This window comes from Phialemonium atrogriseum (genome assembly GCF_030411735.1).
Source record: "Phialemonium atrogriseum strain 8032-3 unplaced genomic scaffold QBC33scaffold_5, whole genome shotgun sequence".
In the NCBI taxonomy this organism is placed as follows: Eukaryota; Fungi; Ascomycota; class Sordariomycetes; order Cephalothecales; family Cephalothecaceae; genus Phialemonium; species Phialemonium atrogriseum.
The window spans coordinates 789,400-812,725 of record NW_026848142.1 but is presented as its reverse complement, the minus strand read 5'-3'; the positions used below and the strand labels follow the sequence as shown (position 1 = coordinate 812,725).

Below are 23,326 nucleotides of genomic sequence, written 5' to 3'. Positions count from 1 at the left end.
ACCAGAAGGACCAAGACGCCGGCTACCACTTACGATGAACACTGCGCGACATTGGGCACCGAACAAGTGGCTTAGAGATAGCACGACGCGCGCGCCGAAAAGAAAACATCATGTGATGGCCAACAGTTACGAAGACGCCCGTCGAAGTCAACCCGCAGCCTGTCCAGGTTATTGCGTCAAGACACGACTGAATCGGCGGAGTAGGTGCCGTACCCCTCCGAGTTTGTCCGTGTGAGTCCGCCGTCCGGGACACTCTTGCCCTGCTCCACCGCGGACCTTGCTCGCACGTAGATTGCGCTTTTCCCTGCATTTGGCCGCAAGATAGAGATAAGATACCATCCGAATTATATCATCCTCGCCCCGTGCACATTCGAGGACCATGTGTAGCCCAGCTTTTCGCCCATCAAGGAATAGAGCTTTCGCCCACCAAGGAAGAGTGATCGAAGAAGCCACTTCACAGGCATTGTAGTGCTAGAGGAAGGATCGCCGTGGGATTCGCACCCATTCCCCGTAGGGCTGCTATAACGACCTTAGGGCTGACGCCCAAGGGTTTTCACCCATCAAGGAACCGGGTTTTCACCCATCAAAAAATACGGAGAGGGTGGGCTTTCGCCCATCAAGGAATCGGGGTTTTTGTTGGCCCGGCCCGGGGTCATTCGTCTGCCGGCTCGTCCTGAACAGCGATCTGATCGACGTCTTTCAGCATCTCGCCGCCTGAGGGTCTTGGGGGTATTTCCGGGGATAGAAGTTCATTTCGTATAGTTGGACGATCGGGTCTCGATCAAGATGTTGTTGAGGTCATCGCGAGGGTCAGTTAGACCGGTCGACGGGGGGAAGTAGTCACCGCTCCTCCGACTCCACGAAGAACGTCCGGAGAAAAGAAACCGGATCCAAAACTGGAGATGTCGCCCCAGTTTCTATCAATTTCAAGGTGGCTTCACCGCTATTGAACCACTAGATACCCGTTAGCATTTTACGACTTAGGATAGATCCTATGTCGGTAGAGCCGCTGGGTTCTATGTTCTCAGGATCCCAAGCCTCATTTTCCAGGGCATCATCGAGCTTTTCTCCAATGCCACTTAATTCGAGGATCTCCGCTACCCGAAAATGGACCCAAAAGCATTTGGGGTTTGGCAGCGGTACAGAACGGTCGTTCGATGTCAAGGTGATAACATCAGGAGCACCAGTCGCTGGAAAGTCCAGCCAGCGGGTTCGATATCGATTCTATTAACCCTTGTATATTAGATATGGAAACCTTGGAGCCAAATATGCGTTGGAAATACTTACGTTGTCTAGAGGTTCAAAGGCCAGATTGAAGCGTCCAAACTCAACATGTAGGGTGTTCCACATTGTCAGCGCATTTTGATGCTGGTTGATACTCTCAGAGCCGATTAGACCCTTTAGATCTGGGAAATATCGAAAGAGAGCCGACCAGATCGTGGCTTTATTTTCAGTCTTGTGTAATTAGGATTTGGTCAGTGTTTGGGATGGTGGAACAGCAGGGTGATGCTTTACCTCTTGTGCACTCTGCTCATCGAAGTTCCCAAGTGCGAATGGCAGTATATGAGCACATTGAGTTCTGACCATTCCCACTGTACATTCTGGCACTTTGCTTCTCCAGACTCCATCAACTCTGCCGCAAACAGCACAACGATAGCCCTCTCTTCGCAAGCAGTCAACTGTTAATTGTCCTTGATCGTTTATAGAAGAAGGCTCAATTGTAGCCATGCTGAGGAGGATGTCGTCTTTCGCATCCGGATGCAGAGTTGGTGTGATCGGGGTCTTGGGATTCTTGCCACCAGCTGCCTTCACTAAAGTAGAGCAGACTAATTAGCTAAATGCAACACCTAGAAGAGGGAAGGACGACATACTAGGCTTGAGGATTGCATCTACCAAAAAGTTACGCAGCTGTCGTAACTTAGTCGAATCATCCTTGAGAAGAAGAATCTCCGACATCAGAGCAAGTTGACCGCCCTTGGGCAGCTTCATGACGAATGTACGCAGAACTTTGGGGGTGTCATCCTTAGGGCCATTCGGTACATAGCGGTCCTCCAGTATCTTCAACACCGCGGTACGGCTGTCGTACCAGCGGTTACTATCTTCCAGGATTGAAGACAGCTCCGAGCTCGCCACGGATTCTGGGGCGGGGTGTGGTGCGATAGTGGGGAGTTTGCGAAGCGGATCCTTCCAATCCATCTTGATCTGGACGGGAGACAAGGACTGGGTATGGCCTGTGGAGATACGAGAGAAGGAAAGTTCGCGGTCTGTGGAAATGGTGAAGGAAGGTTTGTGGTCTGCGGAGGCCCCCCAGGCGCCAGGCGCACGTTATCTCTGCAGGTAGGGGCATTCAGCTATTCGGGCAGGGTCATTTAGCTATTCAGGCAGGGGCATTTAACTGTTAGGGCAGGGACATTCAACTGTGAGGGCAGGGGCATTTAACCTTTAGGGCAGGGGCATTTGACAGTGAGGGCAGGGGCATTTGACAGTGAGGGCAGGGGCATTTGACAGTGAGGGCAGGGGCATTTGGCCAGCCGTTGCTCTCGCTATTGCTAAAGCACTCTTGCTATCGCTGTCTCTGTTGCTGTCGCCATTGCCATTGCCGTCGTAGTCGCTTGTTCCGTGGCTGGCAGCTGGCCCTTTTCAAGGACTGGGTATGGCCTGTGGAGATACGAGAGAAGGAAAGTTTGTGGTCAGTGGAAATGGTGAAGGAAGGTTTATCAGGCCAGGCGCGAGGCGCATGTGATCCCAGAATGTAGTTAGCTGGCCTGCGAACGCCACCAACAGCGCCAGAACGCAGGAAAAGACAACGCGCTCAAGAACTGTCACTTCGAACGGTTGAGCCACTGATCGCACCGCAGTACGCGTATTCTGGCACCACCCATGGGTAAATCTTAAAGAGCGCCTGCCCACCTAGCTCATCCCAACTAAGAGGTCGAGCTGAGCCGAGGGAGTGGCGCAAGTAGGACGATTAATTGTAGTCTATGAAATGAATGGGGCTCGTGTACCACTTACACGTGCGATATACCCAACTCTACAATCTAGTGGGAACCCAAGATCACACCTTCCTACCCCCAGCTTGGTTTGTTCGCGACAGGAGTCAAAGCGAAAGATAATAAAAAAGAAAAGAAGCCACTTCACAGGCATTGTAGTGCCAGAGGAGGGATCGCCGTGGGATTCAAAACCACTCCCCGTAGGGCTGCCATATCAACCTTAGGGCTGACGCCCAAGGGTTTTCACCCATCAGGCTGGCTCAGGCTGGCTCAGACCAAGGCAGTAACTGCTCAGGTCCGAAGGAGGAAAGGGGAATTCTTGGTGATCAGATTGGGGTCATGTTCTGGCTGTTATTCATCTTGGCATCTCTGCTGGGGCAAGGACAGCGTTCACGAACTACCCCCTTTTGGCCCCTTTAAACATTCCAGAATGTTGACGGTAATGAAAATTTGCTAACCATGCACCGAATCCCGGAATTATTCTATCTCTGAAAAATATCCAACTGTATGTGAGTGCTATGGGTGGGGGGTTCACAAGATCTAAGTTGTCATGGGAGGCAGCATGACACCAAGGGGAATGTCTATATTGGTCCTGGATTCCAGTATATAAGTCTTATATATAATTATCCTCCAGCCCTAAGACATGGAAGCGCATCTACGAGCCACCAGTCGCACCACAATCTGACGTACTGCCACGGCCTATGGCATCAATAATGTCGGCTTGGCCCTTCTGGATCTTGCATGTCTCCACAAGAAACCTCGTCATAGGTGTCATCCCATCGTAGCTTTTGGACACCTTCCGTGCGAGGTGGTTAGGCAAGCCGACACCGAGCGTCTGTACCCAATGGTCGACATCCTCGGACCCGTTGACTGGTGGGTTGGTGGGAGCCTGGTCGACAGGAAGTATTGTGGATGCAGCTGCCGGGAATGGTGCTTGGGCAACGCCTTTCGACCGCGGGTCGTTGCAGTCGGGCTGGACCATGGCAACAGGTCCTTGGTTGGAGCCGGCGACGGCCTTAGAGGCATCCTCGGGGCAGCATGGAGGTCAACTAGCCCTTTAGTATGGTTAGAGCACGTTCTGCTGAACGTTGAAGTGTTGATCGATGCAAGGTTCGGGTCATCGAGGTGACATAAAGGAAGGGGTTGACTGGAAAATTACATGTAGGAAACATAGGAATAGGATATCAACACAATTGTATTTTTGAACAAAGTACAAAAGCACTCACACTGGGGACTTGTCACCTCCGTTGTGTGTGTGGGAAGGATCTAAGTGGGAAGTGGCGCTGGAGGTATCCATTTTGAGCAGTTCGTCCGGGTATTTTAGTAAGGGAGAGACGAGAAGACGGGAAGGAACATAAGACCGGTCTGTTGCCACGAGCGGGAAGTTGGGGAAAGAGCGGCCATTTTATATCTGGCGAAGAACGCAGACCAAGTCAGTCATCTCTGCTTGAGAACAGACGACTGCCATGAAACTGGCAATCTGCAAAATAAGCCCTACAAAAATAGGAGTTCGCGGGGAGGTTTGGGGGTACCTGTGTGGTCCTGCTTCAGAGCGCTAAAAATGCATTTTGCACTCTTCAGGTTCCGGTGGCTGTTTTTTTGCATTTTCTATTGGCAGCTGAAGTCTCCCAGGCCAACCAGTGATCCGGCCTGCCTCATTATGCGAGCCAATCGAACGCTTTTGGCGACAGTGGCTGCATTTTGATCTCAAAACCTGCGAAATCAAAATGGGCCGCGTGCCGACCTTCACTTTTTCATGATGCCCGACGCTCCTCCTTCCCTTCTTCCTTGATACTGGCCGTGCATGTTTTCCAAATCCACCCGGCCTTGTCGCCCGAAACCCAGTCCTGAAACTGAATCATGGTCAAAGAATGGTCTCCCCTCAAGGAGGAGATTCGTCAGCTCTACCAAATTGAAAAAAAACCCCTTCATGAGGTCATGCGACTAGTGAAGGGGAAGCATAGGTTTCACGCATCGTAAGTAGATAGATGTTGGCAAGCCACAGAATCTTTCTAAAAATCGGCCTAGTGAGCGGTCCTATCGATCCCAGCTCCGAAAATGGGGCTACATGAAATATAGCACCGAGTCATTCCCAAATCCCCGCGTGAGAAACCCTAGACTGGTGCAGGTCGGGCGGTCAAGCGTCCATCGACAGTCTTCTGCCACAGACACTTCGACAAGCTATCCCAGAACCGCCAGGCAAGTCTCATCCCACTTTGGGAAACAAAATGTCATTCATGTATTAATGCTTTTCAGCTTCCCGTCTGATATGTCATTCGCAGCAGTTCACACCAGCAGTCTGAATGACTTATACCACGGTCCAGCAGACACAACCATGATGGACACCGGTGGTCTGCCATTGGCTGATCTGAACCCCTTGGATCTGAACCAACAAGATAGCGAAGGCAAAACTCGACTACATCGAGCCACAATCAATGGATCAATGGACGAGATCAAAGAACTTCTCCATTCGGGGGCAGCCGTGCATTTGAAAGATTTCCTCGGAAACGAACCGCTTCAATACGCAGTCGGCGCACTCAATTCGAAGGCTACGGATCTTCTACTTCGATTCGGAGCTAATGCCAATACCAAAGGTAACATGGGCTACTCTCCCTTGCACCTTGCGGTCGAACATGGAGCAATACTGGACAAACTCCTCTTCCACGGCGCTGCTCCTTGTGCTCAGGACGACGAAGGCAACACCCCCCTCCACATCGCCATATCGACACCTTCCGCCTACTCTAAGCATCCAAAATCAGTCATTGATTCCCTGCTGAGATCCGGATCTGATGTGAACCTAGCCAATAAGGCTGGAATTACACCATTTCACAAGCTTTTGGGCCATATAGTCGCGACGCCAGCATGGTCAAATTCCTGCCGCCGTTTCTCGACTCTGGTGCCGACGTTTTGTCTTACTTGCCGGGCAACAAAACACCACTCGAGGTCTTTCTGACAAGTTGCAACTCCGATTGGACAGAACGGTTTACACTTGCATATGCGGTATTCGGCAAGTTTATCAATAAAGGAGCCAATCTTGATATCTCACTGCGCTCTCAAGAACGGCTTGTGTTCCAATATTTGAAACGATCGCACTATTCGATTGATCTTAACAGAGCACAGTTGGTCTGTAGCCGTGTCGATCTTGGCAGCTTCAACCGCGAGGGGGACTCCGTCTTACACCAGGTGTGCAAACTATGCTACTCGTCGGACGGGGTCCAGGACTTGATCGCGACTGTACTCAGGAGAGACGCCGACGTCAACCACCGTAACTCGCTCAGGCAGACACACCGCTCTTGTCCTTCTTCCTTGGAATCCACTACACGAACAGGAAAATTTTGCGGGTATTGGTCGAGTGTGTGAGAAACCTGGTGGAGCATGGAGCGGATATCTTGGCACAAGACCTGTCGGGCACCTGTCCGCTTTACGAAGCTGTCCGTCGCTGGCCGGACGAATTTTAGCCGATATGGTCAGCGCCATCTTAGAGAACGAAGACGGCTGCCACCAGACTTCCAGCCCGGACATCAAGGCCACCGAACGAGTGTTCTGGACCAATCTCTACCAAGCTTTCAAGACAGAAGACTGGGTCAACTCCAAAAATCAGCTTTGGTCTCGCGATGGGTTGCTTCCAAAAGAGGTTGACACAAAGATCCGCCAGTACGCATTTAAGTTGCTGGCGATCAAATTCTTGGAGCTGGCTAACGATATGTTTGAGGGGGAGATAGACTGGGTTCAAAAGCGGCGGAACTTAGTGGCCATGATTCTTCGGGATTGCCGCGAACGCAAGGTGGAGGTGGAGATGGAGTACATGGACCTTCTTCTAGAGCTCTGTCGATAGTTACTTTCCTGTAGCTGAGGAAGGATCAACTTGCTGTCTTGCTTTTCAATATAGGGTCGAAATTCGTATTTTCCATTGGGCGGATATATATAGGGATAGCTGCAATCCACTGGTTTCTCTAAACTTCGGACCCCCTGATGGCCTAGCTTCGCCACGTCTGGAGCAACAACAGGTTTGATGTGAGAAAAATCCAAAAATGAGAAACAAACGAAATCCACACGTCACTCAGGGGTAATGCACGGACCACTCTGCCACCCCTTTCGACGCCAAGAGTCCAAGAAAGGGGGCTCGACTCGTCCTATCATCCCCGAAGGCCCGAATGAAGGAACTGGTAGCCCTCGTAAAAAGTGGAACTACTTGTTCAGCGCGCGTCCTCGCCCCGAGTCCAGGACAGGGCGTTCTTCCGCCGATTCGTCTCTTAGTGACTCGACGGGAAGCAATGCCTCCAGCTGCTGGCAAGCGCGGCCGTTCTTTTGAGCAGATCTCGAGGTTCGACTGTACCTGTACCAAGAAGGCTCAGAGGAATACGCCAAAGACCCTGGAGGTTGTCTCAGATATGAGCCCCAAGGCGGCAGTCTTGTCTCGCAGCTGCAGCCGCTGGAACCGTGTGTCATCCCCCAGATGGTCTTCGATATACTGTCTAATATCTTCATTTGTGAGCTCTTGAAGGTATACCTTCCACGGGCTGGCCTCGAATGCGTTGGAGAATTCGAGGCAGGGTCGGCTGGTGGCACAGATCTTGATGCAGGTTGAGGTTCGTCATGTCCATCCACAGATAGACATATCACTCATGGCGGGTTCTCCATAGCCCCCAAGTCTTCCAGTTCATGCATCAACTCTGCACCTCCATGGGTTGAAGGCATTTGCATACAGCGTTGTCATCTCTCTTCGAGCCATAATCGCTCACGCTTGCCAATTTTGATGTTTGTCATCGTTTCCCTCATATCCATCATGATTTTGTCAATTTCCTCGTTCTCTTCCAGGGTACCACCGGCGCTGTGGAGGATCTCGGACGTCTTTGATATAGCCTCTATTACCGCATAGCCAAGGAACTGAGCAACATTGCTGGCCAGGCCGAGTGCAGCGGTGCCTCCACATTCTGCTGTCTGTCAACCCCACGCCGAGTTGCGGTCCAAATAGTTGGCCCTACTTATTATAGTGCGGGTTGGACAGGTCGTTTTGATGTGTCATCTCGCCTTCACATCGGCTTATACTGAGAAATGCCGGATCAGAAATCATTAGACAAGTCAGGGTTGGGCAATGTGGCTCGCTGCGTATGAGGCTCCGGGGATAAGAAGCCGAGGCTGGCGCTTAACAAGGCACGCAAGGCACACTCTCTATGGGCATGGGCATGCAGCCGCCCGCAGGTGCTGCATATTTAACGGGCCCGTCCGCGGTTCTCTCGACTTGACTGAGATTCACGCAGGTGATCTGCGGCTGATGTAAGGAATTACGCATCACGGACTCGTCTGCCAGCTCGAACCTCGATAATTCATTGTGCTGACACAACATCTCATCACTCCCCAAACTCCCCGAGATGGCCCCGCAGACCCGATCGACTGCGGAATCTGCCCCTCTGCTGGGCACGGTTCTCGTCGTCGGCGGGAATGGCTTCTTCGGATTCCACCTCGTCCGCCACCTCTTGCGCGATGAAGAATGCGGAGCCGTCCACGTGCTCGACCGCGACATTGACCGCAACCGTCACAGCGACGCCATCTACACCCGGGGCAACATCACCGACGCCCACGCCATAGACGCACTGCTAAAGCAGACCCGGCCCCGCGTCATCTTCCACGCCGCCTCGCCGCCGGCCTCGCTGCCAGCGCACCGCCTCAGCGAGTTCCACGAGACCAACGTCCGGGGGACGCAAACCCTCCTCGCCGCCGCCGCGACGAGCGACTCGGTGCAGGCCCTCGTGTACACCTCGACGATCGACGCCTACGCCGACCCGCCGCACGTGGACGCCTCCGAGGACGACGACGGGCTGCTGCGCCTCTGGGGGCCCTCGGCGCGGACGACCGAGTACAACCGCACCAAGGCCGTGGCCGACCGGCTCGTCCTCGCCGCCGACGACGGTGAAGGAGGCGGGCGTCTGCGCACCGCGTCGCTGCGCCCGGGCCACATGTACGGCGAGCGGTCGACGCAGGGCCTACCCGAGGTCGTGGGCATGTGCGTCGGCGGCGGGCCGCTGTTCCAGGTCGGCGCGGGCGCGAACCTCGTCGAGGTCGCGTCGGCGGATAACACCGCTGCGGCGCACGTCCTCGCCGCCAAGGCGCTGGTGGATCGGGGCCGGGCGGGAGGGGAGGTGGGTGGGGAGGGGTTTACTGTCTCGGATGGCCATCCCGTGCCGTTCTGGTATCACGTGCGGTCGATATGGAAGGCAGTCCGGGGAGAGGAGGGTGTCAAACGAGTCTGGGTCATTCCGGCGTGGGTGATGTTGGTGGTTGTTGTCTTTTTGGACTGGGCGTATTGGATCTTTACGCTTGGTAGACTCTGCCCGCCGACAGAATTGTCGATGCTGTCGTATACGTATGCTACGTGGTCGCATACGTATAGCATTGAGAAAGCCCGGAAACGGCTGGGGTTCAAACCCATTGCGAATCACGATGAGGTCGTTGTTCAGATGGTGAAGTGGGAGCTGGATCGTCGGGAGAAGCTGGAGAACGATAACTTGAAGAAGAAGAGCTAGACTAAGCTTTTTCAAACACAACAGTCTCTCTTGAAGCCTTTTGTCGGCAGCAGCACGCTGGGGCGTCAGAAGTTTATGGTGTAGCTCCTTGTCAATCCACGTTACGGGGTCTGTTCGTCACAACGTACCACCAGAGGCATGACTGGTGAGTCCAAGACAGCTTCATGAAGGAAACCTTCGCTCCAAAGTACCTGCTAGACGAAACCATCAACCTGATCAAGAAGCACACAGACGACTGGCCGATGGGATGCGAGGAGGCGGAATAGTAGAAGCTAGCCCTTAGAAGCTAGCCCTTATAATAGAACTGACATGAGCGTAGCAGATTGCTTAATCGTTGGTGAAGATGTATAAATATGAAGACTAGGATCACAATGAAGCGGGCCAGGGGCAGGAAGCTTATAATCCTGGCTCGGTATCTAGTGCTAAGTTGAGGTCTTACAGCTTGGGGCAATGGTTTCCCTCCTGGAAGGAACCCCAACTTAAAACCAACATATTGCTGCCTGGCCAGGCCGCATTGGAGATCGACCTATGGTCACAGCTAGCGTCTTCGTAAATTTAACATTGGAAGCGAGTCGGCAGCTACCTGGCTCCTATTATCAGGAACCACCCCGCTTACTGTTCGTACTCAGCCTCTCAGCCTGGCTTTCCATCTTGGACCCCTCCATGGTCGCCTTCATTGCATCATCGCAGTATTCGGGCGGATCGCGGAAGTAGATGTTCGTCCTATTGATCTCGACGGCGAGTCCATAATCCTGTCCGGCCACAACCTTCCGACCCCAGGCATCCGTCATGTCACCGCCCTCGAGGAGCATGGCGACCGTCGTGGCAACCGTACTCATCGGGGTGAAGAGCTCAGCCGGGAACATTGCCCACTCTTGGTCATTGAGAAAGTCGGTGCGCACCGAGCCCGGGCAGATTGCATAGACGCGGATGCCGTCCGATGTGTAGAATGGGGGGGCAATGGACCGCATGAAATTGACCACGCCTGCCTTGGTGGCCGCGTAGATGGGGGTATACTGGGACGGGTACTGCGTGTTCGGGGACCTGCTTTAGCACCAGCAGCACCACATGTCGGACGGAGTGTTGGGAGAGAATGAGGAGGGAATGGAAACCGTACCAGCCCGCAGACGCTGGATGTCATGACCAGCGCTGCGTCCTTTCCCTTGTGAGGGCTCAAGCGGAAATAATGCTGCGCCAGATAGGACGTCATTATGATAGCTTTGAGGTTGACCTCGAGCACCAGAAGGTTTGGCGGCGGGGGCGGTGGCATCCTCTTGTCAGAACGCGTGCCGGCCGTCAGATCCTCGTAGAAGTTTCCGCGCTCGAAGATGCCGGCGTTGGCATACACGAAGTCGATCCCGCCGAACATGGCAAAGGTCTCGTCGAAGGCGCGCGACAGCGACGACCACGATGTCACGTCAACCTCGACGAAGACGGCGTCGGGGATAGATGCGGCGGCGGCAGCGCCCGCCTCCCCGTTAGAATCCAACAGCACGACCTTCCAGCCCTCCTTCTCGATCGCGAGGTGCTTGGCCACGGCGAGGCCTATGCCCGAGGCGCTTCCGGTGATAAGCGCTACCCTGCCCATGTTGGGAGTTGCCTTGCCCGTTTGCTTTCGATAGCGCTGGACGTGATGCTCAGCTTGGCTATCAGCTCTGACAGCGTTCCCGTCATTACGGATACTACATGTGTGCCAAGGAGGGCGCGCGGGAGCGACGGATAACAATTCGCGACATTGACCGAGAGTTTGTGGCGCCAACGTTGCAGTTCCCCGCTCTGAAGCATCAAGAGCCGAAACTTAATTGAGGGAATCGGTTAGGTAGGTAGGTACTCCGTGGATGATCCCGACAAATCTGTCTAAACCTTCCCCTGGCTGTACAATTTGAGATAAGGTACCTACCTACTATGGTATGCAAAGGGAAAAAATTAAGAGATGCGGGCCCTGCCTGAGGAGGCATCGAGACGAGCTGACCCCGCTCAGAAATTTACCATTGGTGAGGTTGCTTCAACAACAGGTCGCAAACTCCAAACAATTGCGCCCAAAGCCCATACGTCATAATCCCCCAAAGTACCCTAGTGTCACGTGGGGGACATGCTGGAAATCTTGGAACCCCCAAATCAATGCTCTTCAGCACGATTCCGGTTGGAGATGTTTGGTGTGGCTAGTACAATTATGAGAGCAGTAATTACAGTACCTAATAAGCAGTCGTCTGTACTACTTACAATACTGAATACCTAGGTAGCATGCATAGTAGTCCGTACATCCCATCAGCTGACTCAATTGCGCTGTCTGCACTCGCGTAGATGGTTATTCGTACTATGCGTCATCATCAAATGGGGGGTCCAATTGCCGGGGTCAAATAATACTCCGCGATCCAAGTGGGCCTAGACCTCAATCCCTCTTCACACATGGCCATTGACCCTGTGACCAACAATAGGGAGAGGGGGAACAATAGTGCGCCAAGATGTGTCACAATAGCGGAATACCCGGCTATTGTCCAAATGCTCAGCCTCAAAACCTGACGCAGGCCAACCCGATCTTTATCACTTCCGCTCTCGCGCTTGCCTTCCCCGTAACTCCACAATTGACTTTTCTTGTGCCATCAACCAGGAGAATTTTCTTCTTCTGTATCTTGGTTTGGCCTCGCGTTCCTGGCCTTCTGGCGGTATTTTAGAAGACATCACTTTCAATATCCCGAGACCAACATCGTCTAAGTCGATCGTCAAGACCATCGGCACGATCTTACCCTTACAAATCTCCGACCCCGCCGACCACGACTTCGTCGCTGCTCTCACCAACCCCGGCGCAGCCGACCACACCGCACACTCTCACCTAGCTCTAGTAGCAAACGAGAACCCCCTCCCTTCGAACCGTACTCTCCGTACTCCCTCCTCCCCTCGTCCCCCGCGACCTCCTCACCTTCCCTTCCTCCCTCTCCGATTACTCGCACCATATTGAGATGCCCTTCCGGCAACGCGTTGCGCGCAAATTGGGAGAGACTGTGAGCAAAGGCCCTGAAGATTCTGACTCCATCTCCACCACCACTTCCCAAAAAGAGCAACCGGAGACTAGCGACATGACCTCCTCATTGGACATGGACATGTCTGCCGGCCCGGCCAAGGCCAAGACCCCCAAAGGGAAGACTAAGAAGCAGGCCGCGCGCGCTGAGAAGACCCTGGGCCCTATCCATGCCAACCGGGTCACGAAGCGCGCCGGCGGTGCCACCAGTCGCCCTCCCGTCACCCGCCAGCAGTATCAGAGAGTTGCTCGAGTCACTAGAAGCAGCAGTAGACTAACCGCAGATGACGATCAGCTCTCGCCTGAGAAAGCCTATCTCTCCTGTACGTCCTCCCATTCTCTGGCCCTGCCAGCTTGACTACTTATTTATTTCTAATATTGCAAAAACAGACCACGATATCCTCCGTATGGCGCACCCACCTCCTCGCTCGCGACCCGAATTGGAGCCGAATTAACATGTGATTAGTTACCTACGAGGACGTCAAAGCCCTGAAGACGGATTGGCTGACCGACAATGTGAGTTCGCCCTGCATCTCCATGCTTGCTTGTCTGCTTCGAGGAAGGCCCGGCTAACAAGTACATACAACAGAACATCGCCTTCTGGGAAGAGTTCGTCTCACCACCACCGCCTCCCCCTCCCCCACCTTCACCCCGCCCACCTCCGATGCCCCTCCCCCAAATTACCCTACCCTGACCTACCTATCCCGAACCCGGTGGTTCCCAACACCCAATTGGCCCGTTTTATCTGACATGGGCACTACAGATGGCTCGAGCGCGAGATCCTCCCCAAGTACCCTCAGGCCAGCATCGTCCTTCTGCGACCGAGCATGACCTTCCTCTTGATGAAAGACCCCGATGTCAAATGCGTCACCACGGCCCTGCCCAACTTCTCGAAAGTGACGCATATCTTTCTACCCATCAACGACAACCGTAATGTGGCTCAGGCCGAGGGGGGTTCGCATTGGTCTCTGCTGCTCGTTTCGACCATCGACAGAGTTGCCTTCCACTACGACAGCCTCGGGGGAGCAAACTGCAAGGAGGCCCAGCACTGCACCAGGCAGCTCTCCCACATTCTCAAGACGGACCTCAAGTACCAGCAGATCGATGACTGCCCGCAGCAGGAGAACGGAAGCGACTGCGGCGTGTTCGTCTGCATCCTGATGCGTCACCTGCTCGTCAAGCGCCTCCTCAATGCCAACGCCCGTGAGAAGGTCTCCATGAGCATGGCAAACAAGATCATCGACAGCTACGGCGCCCGCAAGGAGATGATGAAGATCATCGAGTCTCTGCGCAAGGAAGGCGAGAGACGGCGCAGTGCTAGTCCCTTTGCGTCATCGCACACCCCGCGTATCGAATAGGATCCTGTGGCGGAAAACACCGAAGCTGGCCTGGGTCGTCCACAGCCCCACCGTGAAGGAGGCTTCGGGGACGAGGAGTTTAATATTTTGAGAAAACCAGACGGGCCCGAGCGGGAGGCAGCCAAGGGCGTACTGAGAATTAAGGTGGTTCGGAGGACTGTCCTTCCCCCTCCTTAGACCACACCGAGATGACGAAGAACATGAGTGACGAGGCGTTGAATCTGCCGGTACGGCGTACGGCGTTGGAAACGAGGCAACGTCCCCAAGGATATGGGTCTGGCATGGAAAGCAAGAACTCTGAGATGATACTCCCCTTGTATTTTGTCCTACTCCTCGATAGCGATGCATATTATAGCGACTGCTTTTTACTTTGACTTGGTTTGACTGGCTGCTCGACACATGTGTTTGTGGCAAGGTGACCAAGGTCATTGCAATTGGTCTCAACTCGGTGGTGCACAAGCTATGCTCCCTGATGGGGACTATGGAGGAACGGAACTCGTAGATACTTGTTACTGACCAGATTGCCATACATGGCGCATCGTAAACAGGCAGGCAATTGATCATACAATGAATGCCAACTCCTGAGGGGACGTTTCCTGGCACCACCGTGCCGGCAGCAGGTCGCGGACAGTGAGACCTCACTTCCCGACGCCAAACACGCCGAGACATCCCGTAGAATCAATGCGGTGTGCCCGTCCACTCGAGCGAAACCCAACCTCAGTGGAAATTCTCTTTGCCAACCCTAGCGACCCTCCCTTACGCATACACCTCAGCCCTTCCCCACAAAAGCAGGGTTCTGTTCCATCGTCGCAGTTATAAACCCCCTCAGCGCCGCAAACCGACTGGAAGTCGACGACGACGAGGCCGACGCCGGTACCGCGGCGGCAACCCCGGCAGCCTCAGTCTCCATCGCTTCCGCCGCAGCCGCAGCACCGCCCTCGCCCTTTCCACCAGCGCCAGGCAGCGTCGCCAGCTGCGCCAGACTCCGCGAGAACCTCTCCATCTCCCCGCGCACAACCTTCTCCTTCCTCCTCAGCGCACCAGGCCTACTCGCAATACTCCGATGCCGCACCTTGCCCCGCGCCCCATCCTGCTCCCCATCATCCCCCCTGGGCGCCACCTCGATGTCCCCCAGCGCGTCGCCAAGCGACTCGAGCGTCGCAACGAGCTTCTTGTTCGGCCTCCGCCGTTTCTGGGCCGCGCCGCCGCCGCTGCCCGGAGCGGACTTTGCGATGCGCGACACGAACGCCGAGCGCCGGATCTGCCGCCTGTCGCGCTTGGTGTCGGCGAAGGAGTCGGTCACGGCGTTGTCGGGCCGGTGGAGCTTGCGCGGCAGGAGGGGGTCGCGGAGGCGGGCGAGGGCCTTGGCTCGGGCGGTGGGGCGCTTGGGTTGGGTTGGTGGTCGGGGGGCCTTGGGGAGGGTTAGTTTGTTGTTGGGAGGTTGGTGGTGGGGTGGGGTAGGGGGAAGGGGGGAGATTGGGGGGATGGGGGACTTACCATGTTGGTCTTGGTTTCTTGGGAGGTGCTTGAGGAGAGGACTGCTCGATCGAGGATTTGTTCTGTGGCTTGGTTTTGCGGCCGTGGTTTATACTTCACGATGGATGTTGGAGGGGGTGGCAGGTTGAACTTTTTAGTGGGGCTCGGAACAATTGGCAGGGGTCTGATGCTTATCGACGGTTGAGGCGGTGGGAAATCTTCGGCAAGTTGATTACAACGTCATAATCATTTATTTATCGGTACTCGAGCTACCAGCTCCTTGGCGTCATTCCTCAACCACATGCGACTGTGGTTTGGACCATGGAGCAGCTAAGCACGAGCGCCCGAGATCTGCGCGAGCAGATTGCGAGAGCCGAGGTAGAGTTGAAAGCCCTGAAAGAGCAGCTTGTAAAGATTGAGGGCGGTGGACAGGTGGTCGACGAGTCTATATCGGTTCCGACAGGTGCGAAGCGGAAATGGCCCCTGAGGGCGGTTGAATACGAACGTTATGGGAGGCAGTTGATCCTCCCAAGTGTCGGTGTCGAAGGTTAGCGCTTTATTGCTGTTATTTTTCGATAATACAAACCAGGCGTAGGGTAGCTAAACCATCCTCCAGGTCAGCTGCGCCTCAAGTCATCTCGCGTGCTCATCGTCGGGGCCGGCGGCTTGGGCTGCCCGGCTGCTGCGTATCTCGCGGGTGCCGGCGTCGGAACATTCGGGGTCATCGACGGGGACATCGTCGAGCCCTCGAACCTCCACAGGCAGATTGCTCACGCGACGTCGAGGGTCGGCATGCCCAAGACTGAGAGTCTCATTACCTATCTTCGAGGGGTCAACCCCTTGCCGACTTACAACTCGTATCCCGAACATCTCACTACGGAGAATGCGGAGGAGATCGTGTCTCAGTACGACGTGGTCCTTGACTGCACGGACCATCCCACCAGCCGGTATCTGATCTCAGACATCTGCGTCCTCCTTCAGAAGCCGTTGGTGTCGGCATCTGCTCTCCGGACGGACGGCCAGATGATCGTTCTGAACTGCCCTGCCGCACCACAAGGTGCACCAGGCAGCGCGGGGAAGCCGTGCTACCGATGTGTCTTCCCAAAGCCGCCTCCACCAGAGAGCGTTGTCAGCTGTGGCGAGGGAGGGGTTCTCGGCCCCGTCGTAGGGGTAATGGGCGTGTTGCAAGCCGGGGAGGCCCTGAAGATCATCGCCGGGGGCCAACATCTCCCAGAGGGATCACGACCAAGCATGGAGCCGCAGCGTCCTTCCCTCCTCCTCTTCTCCTCCCCGGGCAACGGCTCGCCCTCCTTCCGCAACGTGCGCATGCGCGGCCGGCGCGGCGACTGCCTAGCCTGCTCGGCCGCCTCCACGATGACGCTCACGAGCTTCCGGTCCGGCTCGCTCGACTACGTCCAGTTCTGCGGCGGGGCTCCCGGGCTGCCGCTCAGCATCCTGGCGCCCGAGGAGCGCATCTCCGCCTCGGAGTACCACGGCCTGCTGAGCAGCAGCCGCATCAACGAGGAACACCTCCTGCTCGATGTCCGGGAGAGGGAGCACTTCGCCATTAGCGCGATCGAGGGTGCGGTCAACGTCCCGTACTCGATCATCCAGCAGGGCCGGGAGAGGAACGGGACCGGGGAGGCGGGCGAGGACGAGATCCAGCCGGATTGGATCCCCCCTGCACTGCCACATCATGCGCCAATCTACGTTGTGTGCCGGGTGGGAGACAACTCACAGCTTGTGACCCGCAAGTTGAAGGAGATGGGGCTGGATCGGAGTGGGGAGCGGTTCATTGGAGATATCAGGGGTGGGATGAGGGCTTGGAAAGAGGAGGTAGATGAGACCCTTCCCTTCACCTAAAAGTTTGGACAATCGAATGGCGCCCGAGTATGAAGGGGAATCCTCGTATATAGTTGTTTTGTCAAGGGGAGTCTTGCCATTTGCATATTTAGGCCGCATCCTATTGCTACAATGAGAGAGATTCTGAACGCCAATGACAAGGTAGTGGTCTCAAATAAGACATTAACCATCCCAACTCCCAAAGAAAATTGCGTCGAGCATGCCTAAGGGCGAGTGTTCTTTTTATTTGTTTTGTCTTTTTTTTTTTTTTTCCTCCCCTACTCGGACATCCGCTTCCCGTCAGTTGTCAACGGGAGCGGTTCTGAGCATCCTTCACACAAACGTCGTCCGCTTCTTGTTGAAGGCCCTCTGATCCTTCAGCCATCGACGGTAGCCAGCTACACTAGAGATCTTCTCGCCATAGAAGTCGGGAACTGCAGCGGTTGTTGTCAGCCATCGTCACAACTTGCCTCAATTGCTCCCCGAGACACTTACCTGGATTCCCCGCCGAGCTGGCACTCGGATCAACGCGATTCTTCTTGATCCTAGCAAAGAACTGGCCCTCCTTGAGCGTCATCTGAGCCTTCCGGGTGCGGTTGAGGGCGTAGAAGACGGCGTTCCCGATGCTCGGCCCGGCCAGCCAGCCCATGGCCGCGAACGAGAAGGTGATGAGCCCCAGCGTGACGAGCGGATCCAGCGGCACCTGGTTGGCCAGCGGCTCCGCGGCCCCGGAGCTGACAAACAGCGCACCGGCCGTCCCGGCCCCGAGCAGCGTCGCCACGCTGAACGCCACCTGCCACCGCCGCCGAGACTTGCGCAGCTGGAAGAACGTGTCCCAGTCCAGAGGCAGCTCCCCCGGGTGTGCGGCCGCCTGCGCGGCCGTGGCTGCGGAGGCGGCTGCGGATGCGGCCCTTGCGTCGATCTGGGCGTCGGATGGGCGGGTGGTCGAGGCGTGACGGCACGGGGCGCTGGTTGTCTTGGTGTGGAGGCGGAGGTTGGACAGGGAGGGTTTGGTCGAGGAGGAGATTCCTCGACAGGGTTGGGAAGCTCGAGCGGGCTGGCATTGAGGAGAAAGCTTGGGTGTGATCGACAAGGGAGATACAATCATCGTCGAGTATGAGCTGGCCGCACTGCGGAGAAGGATGGGTTGGAGGCCGCACGAGCGGGCCACTCCAGAACGGAGCATCGTGGATGTCGTAGGAGTAAGCATGTCGGTCAAAGGTTGGTTGGTCGATGAATTGAATAATAAGGAAGAAAGAAATGAGTGGAGAGGTCTAATGTCGGGTCTGGCAGAAAGACTGATGTCTCAAAGCTCAGGGTTGAGAGGTTCGTCTCAAGCTTTTAGGTTTTGGCAGAGATGATGATGGTTGGAGCATGAGTTTTCGCGATAAACGCATTGTGGGGTATGGTTGACCAATCAGTAGCGAGCTGTTCCAAAAGGCTTAAAACGGGGCTGACTGTCTCGAGACCTCTTGTATTCCCACCCCTCAACCTCGGAGCTTGCGCCTGTTGCAATGGAAGACGACCATAATGACCCTCGAGCTAGGTATCTCGGTGTTGGTAGCCAAGCTCTGCATTATATCGCCCTCTAATATGGCAGGAATAACATTCGTATACATATCCTGAAGTCCTCGTGCCCAGGCCGAGATGTGCTCGGCTTACATTCGGTGCATCGGAGAGTGGTACTCCTCCCGGGGGTCATGCCTTGAAGCCTTCGTCTAAAACGTCGTCCAGCACAGGAAATCTCACAGCTTTTGGTTCAGTCCGATGAACAATGCCTCTGCCTTTGCAAGAACCGTCCCTTCTCCGTCTTCGATCGTCGCTGATTCGTAGAGCTTCTTCCCATCGATCTTGTTGATCCATGCCCTTGCCAGGACTGTCCCAGGTGTCTTCACGGGCTTCAGATAGGTCGTGTTGATGTAGGCTGTCATATACGATGTGCGCAAAACGGTCCGGTTCCTGAGATTGACGTTGATGACCTCCCCCATGACCTCGTCCAAGATGGTCGCCACGATGCCTCCATGACAGACATCTGGGAAGCCATTGAGACCGCCCGCAAGCTTCAAGATTCCCTTGACTTCTCTGATCGGGATGCCGGGCTGCCGCGGTGGCTGGTACAACACAACGTATAGTGGGATTGTGTCTTTGGTGTTCAACGTATATGAAAATGCAGCGTCTTCTCGGGTCCTCTTGATTCGCCTGCCCGTAGGTATTTCAGCAACGAGATTCTCGTCTCTGAGGAGGTGCTGACACCATGGGATTAGCCCAAGCTGCTCCTTGAGGTGGTCAAGATTCTCCATAGTGTCAGCGTGTCTGCGGCGACATAACTGTGTTTGCTCCCCGAGATCAAATATTTTGCTGTTTGCAAAGGCATATGCCTCGGTTGAAACATTAGCTCCACATTCATGAGATGCCTCAGAAAGTGCATATCGCGCTAGACATCACCACATAGGTACATAATTAACTACGTATCAGTAAGTAGTAATCATTACGTAATAGATATTGATAGTAATTAATAATGCTAACTTAGTTTTTAAAAAGGCTAGGTTTATTAATAGCAGAGTTCAACACAGGATTCTTACTAGATTTTACATGAAATAATAATTATAAGTAAAGCAAGCGTGTTGTTTTTTTTCTTGTATAATAAGTTTAAATAAAGCCTTTGTTTTTAATAGTTAAAATATTAGGCAAGTATTAATATAAAGTTATTAAATAGGTACGGTTCTGTTAGAACATACGCAGTACTATTAGGTAATCACCTTGGCTAAACGACCTGATAAATTTCAAATTAATAGATCAATTTAAACTGCGCTAAACTTCTACCTTTGGCAACGAAGCTACCTACTTTGCGAAACATTAACAAGAACTTCAGAACATAAAAACGCCAGGTAATCGCGGTCAACGTCCTTCTAAATTTTAATATCATCGCGCCTTCCTGAAGGCCCTGGAGGCTGCAAGGATTTCTAACAACAAATGATCAGGCCGATTTCCATTTAATACCTTCGTCCCACCTCCACCGCGTCCGCCTAATGCCACGCCAATGTCCGTGAGGGGTCGCCACCTCAAAAACAAAGCGGATGCCTACCCGTGATGGCGACTCCATCAACCAGGATAACAAGAGCCCACATAGAGATTCCTCTTCATTCTTGGCCACGATATATTCCCGGTTCCGGGCCTCCACCGCAGTCGATATCCCTCCTCCCAATCTCCGATTCCACGTGCTACATCGTCAACAAGCTCGTCCTTCCGACCTCGACAGCAATCGGCAAACACGAGCAACGCCGTCTCCATTATGTCATTGCCTGGACAGACCTGCCCGCGGCGAAGGTTACGATACCATGCACGAAGGTCCTAGACTACGTCTCGCCCCGGGAGTTGGAAGAATGGGAATACAACGATCTTCTCAGGCGCGAGAAGCAGAAATACCAGAAGCTTGCTGAGGTCGCCCAGCCTGGCTTTGGCAAGCGTCGTGGACGTCCGCGCAAACAAGAAGAAGCCGTGCCGCCTGAAGATGAGCTGGGCGCTGTCCTCAACCTTGAGGAGGAGGCCTTGATCTCGCAAAAGAAGGCGTCTGGTCCTTCATTGTCGACACCTCGGAAACGCAAGCTGGAAGACATACTGCAAGACGATACGGAGGCGGACGAACTCGGAGACAATGACTCGGACGCTGTGGCGCTATTCCACCAGCTTAATGGTTACGGTGTGGGTGAATCTGCAGAGGATCCTTTGGATGGGGATGAATTAGATATGGACGACGAGTCTGTGGACCAACTGAGCGTCCCAGCAGACAATTCTTCTGCTGACGAACCATCTTCACGGGCTAGCAGCTCGGTTCCGCTTGGAAAACCCTTCTTGTCGAGGATATCAAATCCAGCTCGGTGGAGCGCATTGCAACCAAGCAAACGCCCGTCTTTAGAGCCCCAATTCTCATCCAGAGCCTCCACCCCTTTGACGAAGAAGCATGGGCATGAGAAGCAAGGTTCAGCTCTACGGAACCCGTTGGTTAATGCCTTTAACCTTTTGCTCCGTCCACCGCGCAAAGACGGTCGTCCACAATCCCGGACGGGTACTCCCGCCACCCGCGCAACCCCGGTACATTCGAACGGGATATTCCACCACCAGCAGCAACTCACTGGATTCACACCACTCCAGCCAGTCAAAACTACATGGGATCAGCCTTCCGATCGCACGATTCGGTTGACGCCTTCGCCATCAGTTTCCAAACATCTTAAACGGGGCAGTACTCCATCGTCGACGGGCTCGCGGAGGAAGACGCCCAAGTCAACGCAGAAGGCAAAGAAAAAGGCGAAGGTAAAGGAGCCGTTCGAGGAAGACGACGAGGTATATGAGGTTAAGGACCTCCTAGCCGATAAGCACGAATACGACGAGACCGGTACCTTGGTCCGGTACTTTAAAGTGCTGTGGCAAGGCGACTGGCCCGAGTGGCAGAACCCGACGTGGGAGCCCCAGGCGAATATACCGGACGGATTGATCTCGAAGTATCTCAAGAAGAAGGAAGCGAAGTTGAAGGCGGGACACACCACGGGCCCTTCGCCTCAGAAGGCACCGCCCCCCTGGATGCCGGATAGGAGGTACTCCAACGTCGCAGAGGCATTCGAGGGGGCCATTAACGCAGCAGAGTTGAACGATGGACATGGACAGCAGGGCGTCCAGAACGATGATGACGGGGTCGAACGGTTCCTCGTGACAGATGATTAGGAGTAGCAGTCCATATCTGGCAGCACGTCCGGGCATGGAAGGGCAGCTGGCGATTACCAGACCAGCTTAGATACAGGGACAGGGGGGAATTGGCATGCTTATTCGTCGCATCTCTTGGCTGGAAATACCACCATTTGCTGGTTCCTGATTGCATTGGGAGCAGGGAAGCATTGGCGTTTGACCGAATGACGATGACATGCCCGAATTACTTATTGATAGGAGCCAAATGGATTGGGAGAGCAGTGGCACTTGTCCAATAGTTGATGCCAATAAATGATTAATATTTCATATACCGTCTTGAATGACATATTAATCATTGTGACTACAAAGCGTCGATTCTTCGACATCAGCTTTCTTATCACTTGGTGGATGCTCTCCGTTGATGGATCATAGAGCGTAATCTTCACCCTGCCCAATGAATGACACAGTCGATCATGACACTCCGATAATTGAAAGACCGGATGCAAAACTAGCTGGGTGTTCTAACAATCCCAGCATCGCAGAAATCTTCGATCCGTCCATCAACAGCTCCTCCAACTATCCGCCAAGTCCTCTCCTTCAACTTCTTTGCGACAGGCTGCCGTCCTTGCCGTTCCCTCTCACGATGATATGTCAACTCGGAAATATTGCATCCCTATGGGCAGAATCAAGTCTGGGAGAGCCTTGTCTGAGAATGCGCGAGAAGAAGTGGATATTGTGCGATTGATCAGTCTAACTCTTCAAACATGACGCCGTCAAACCTTCTTTGGCAGCTCCTTTCACAACAGTAAGATAACTGGATCAGATCCTATGCTTAACCCTATGATTGCCTACTCTACTTGGTGAGTTTTGTCCAAGCTGAGGCTCCCCAGCCTCTGATAACGGTCTTCTCCGTTGTTAACTCTTTCGCACCCCAATACCTCGCCTGTAGGTAGCCTTACTGTCTGAGTTCTCATTACCGTCGCTAATTTTGCTGAGACGTTTTGCCAGCCCGTATAGGCAACAGAGGGTGGGTTGCAGAGGGGCTCACCAATAACTAATGCGCCTCTGTTGGGGATATGGAGTGGAACGGAGGCGTCATTGAGATATGCTCGATCCTCGTGTGTGATTGGCAGTCGGGTACGGAGGCCAAGCTCACGCAGGTGTGTATACTAGTTGCCCGGAATGCAGCCGCGACCCAAGAAGTCAAGTAACAGCCATACTCGTGTCTTCATTGGTTATCCTAACACTTCGAATTGCTGGGTACGGAGTACCTGTACCTCAGTCTTGTCCTTTGGAACCCCGCAAACCCTGCATAATTGTTTCTAACTATAACGATATTGATCCTCCGGGTATTTCCCGTATTTCCCAAGATGGGGCTTTTAAGCGACACTTGCAACCTGACTCTCGAATAACTCTTTGGTTCATAGTTTTGATGAT

General features: G+C 54.1%; 11 protein-coding genes across 11 annotated transcripts; 6 read left to right on the top strand and 5 right to left on the bottom strand.

Moving 5' to 3' along the window:
* Window positions 1-1,515: 1,515 nt before the first annotated feature.
* On the bottom strand, window positions 1,516-2,196 carry QBC33DRAFT_617379 (uncharacterized protein; the record flags this gene model as incomplete). Its single annotated transcript, XM_060432680.1, has 2 exons — window positions 1,516-1,811; window positions 1,872-2,196. Coding segments are annotated over 2 exons (621 nt in total), but the record flags the coding sequence as incomplete, so codon positions are not given.
* A 2,440-nt stretch (window positions 2,197-4,636) lies between these two features.
* Window positions 4,637-6,198, top strand: QBC33DRAFT_310621 (ankyrin repeat-containing domain protein). Its single transcript, XM_060423479.1, has 3 exons — window positions 4,637-4,966; window positions 5,019-5,189; window positions 5,247-6,198. Exons 1-3 carry the CDS (start codon window positions 4,851-4,853, stop codon window positions 5,941-5,943), a joined length of 984 nt encoding a protein of 327 aa, XP_060286278.1. The 5' UTR covers window positions 4,637-4,850; the 3' UTR covers window positions 5,944-6,198.
* On the top strand, window positions 6,199-6,926 carry QBC33DRAFT_310617 (uncharacterized protein). Its single transcript, XM_060423478.1, has one exon. It carries the CDS (start codon window positions 6,454-6,456, stop codon window positions 6,823-6,825), a length of 372 nt encoding a protein of 123 aa, XP_060286277.1. The 5' UTR covers window positions 6,199-6,453; the 3' UTR covers window positions 6,826-6,926.
* A 1,293-nt stretch (window positions 6,927-8,219) lies between these two features.
* QBC33DRAFT_603074 (uncharacterized protein) lies at window positions 8,220-9,794 on the top strand. The gene has a single exon (XM_060432175.1). The coding sequence runs from the start codon at window positions 8,363-8,365 to the stop codon at window positions 9,512-9,514; it is 1,152 nt and encodes a 383-aa protein (XP_060286276.1). The 5' UTR covers window positions 8,220-8,362; the 3' UTR covers window positions 9,515-9,794.
* Window positions 9,747-11,514, bottom strand: QBC33DRAFT_530033 (putative 3-beta-hydroxysteroid dehydrogenase). The gene is made up of 2 exons (XM_060427201.1): window positions 10,632-11,514; window positions 9,747-10,542 (listed from the first exon to the last, which is right to left on the bottom strand). Exons 1-2 carry the CDS (start codon window positions 11,100-11,102, stop codon window positions 10,111-10,113), a joined length of 903 nt encoding a protein of 300 aa, XP_060286275.1. The 5' UTR covers window positions 11,103-11,514; the 3' UTR covers window positions 9,747-10,110.
* A 1,499-nt stretch (window positions 11,515-13,013) lies between these two features.
* QBC33DRAFT_530027 (uncharacterized protein) lies at window positions 13,014-14,265 on the top strand. The gene has a single exon (XM_060427200.1). The coding sequence runs from the start codon at window positions 13,361-13,363 to the stop codon at window positions 13,889-13,891; it is 531 nt and encodes a 176-aa protein (XP_060286274.1). The 5' UTR covers window positions 13,014-13,360; the 3' UTR covers window positions 13,892-14,265.
* Window positions 14,266-14,660: 395 nt separating this feature from the next.
* On the bottom strand, window positions 14,661-15,865 carry QBC33DRAFT_603064 (ribosome biogenesis protein SLX9-domain-containing protein; the record flags this gene model as incomplete). Its single annotated transcript, XM_060432174.1, has 2 exons — window positions 15,389-15,865; window positions 14,661-15,302 (listed from the first exon to the last, which is right to left on the bottom strand). The coding sequence occupies exons 1-2, from the start codon at window positions 15,389-15,391 to the stop codon at window positions 14,661-14,663; spliced, it is 645 nt and encodes a 214-aa protein (XP_060286273.1). The 5' UTR covers window positions 15,392-15,865.
* QBC33DRAFT_530023 (molybdenum cofactor synthesis protein) lies at window positions 15,608-17,418 on the top strand. Its single transcript, XM_060427199.1, has 2 exons — window positions 15,608-15,914; window positions 15,984-17,418. The coding sequence occupies exons 1-2, from the start codon at window positions 15,689-15,691 to the stop codon at window positions 17,228-17,230; spliced, it is 1,473 nt and encodes a 490-aa protein (XP_060286272.1). The 5' UTR covers window positions 15,608-15,688; the 3' UTR covers window positions 17,231-17,418.
* Window positions 17,387-18,583, bottom strand: QBC33DRAFT_310565 (TIM23 complex component). Its single transcript, XM_060423477.1, has 2 exons — window positions 17,705-18,583; window positions 17,387-17,643 (listed from the first exon to the last, which is right to left on the bottom strand). Exons 1-2 carry the CDS (start codon window positions 18,417-18,419, stop codon window positions 17,543-17,545), a joined length of 816 nt encoding a protein of 271 aa, XP_060286271.1. The 5' UTR covers window positions 18,420-18,583; the 3' UTR covers window positions 17,387-17,542.
* Window position 18,584: 1 nt separating this feature from the next.
* QBC33DRAFT_310564 (HotDog domain-containing protein) lies at window positions 18,585-19,572 on the bottom strand. Its single transcript, XM_060423476.1, has one exon. It carries the CDS (start codon window positions 19,507-19,509, stop codon window positions 18,955-18,957), a length of 555 nt encoding a protein of 184 aa, XP_060286270.1. The 5' UTR covers window positions 19,510-19,572; the 3' UTR covers window positions 18,585-18,954.
* Window positions 19,573-20,037: 465 nt separating this feature from the next.
* Window positions 20,038-22,296, top strand: QBC33DRAFT_310499 (uncharacterized protein). Its single transcript, XM_060423475.1, has one exon. The coding sequence runs from the start codon at window positions 20,300-20,302 to the stop codon at window positions 21,926-21,928; it is 1,629 nt and encodes a 542-aa protein (XP_060286269.1). The 5' UTR covers window positions 20,038-20,299; the 3' UTR covers window positions 21,929-22,296.
* The last annotated feature ends 1,030 nt before the right edge of the window (window positions 22,297-23,326 follow it).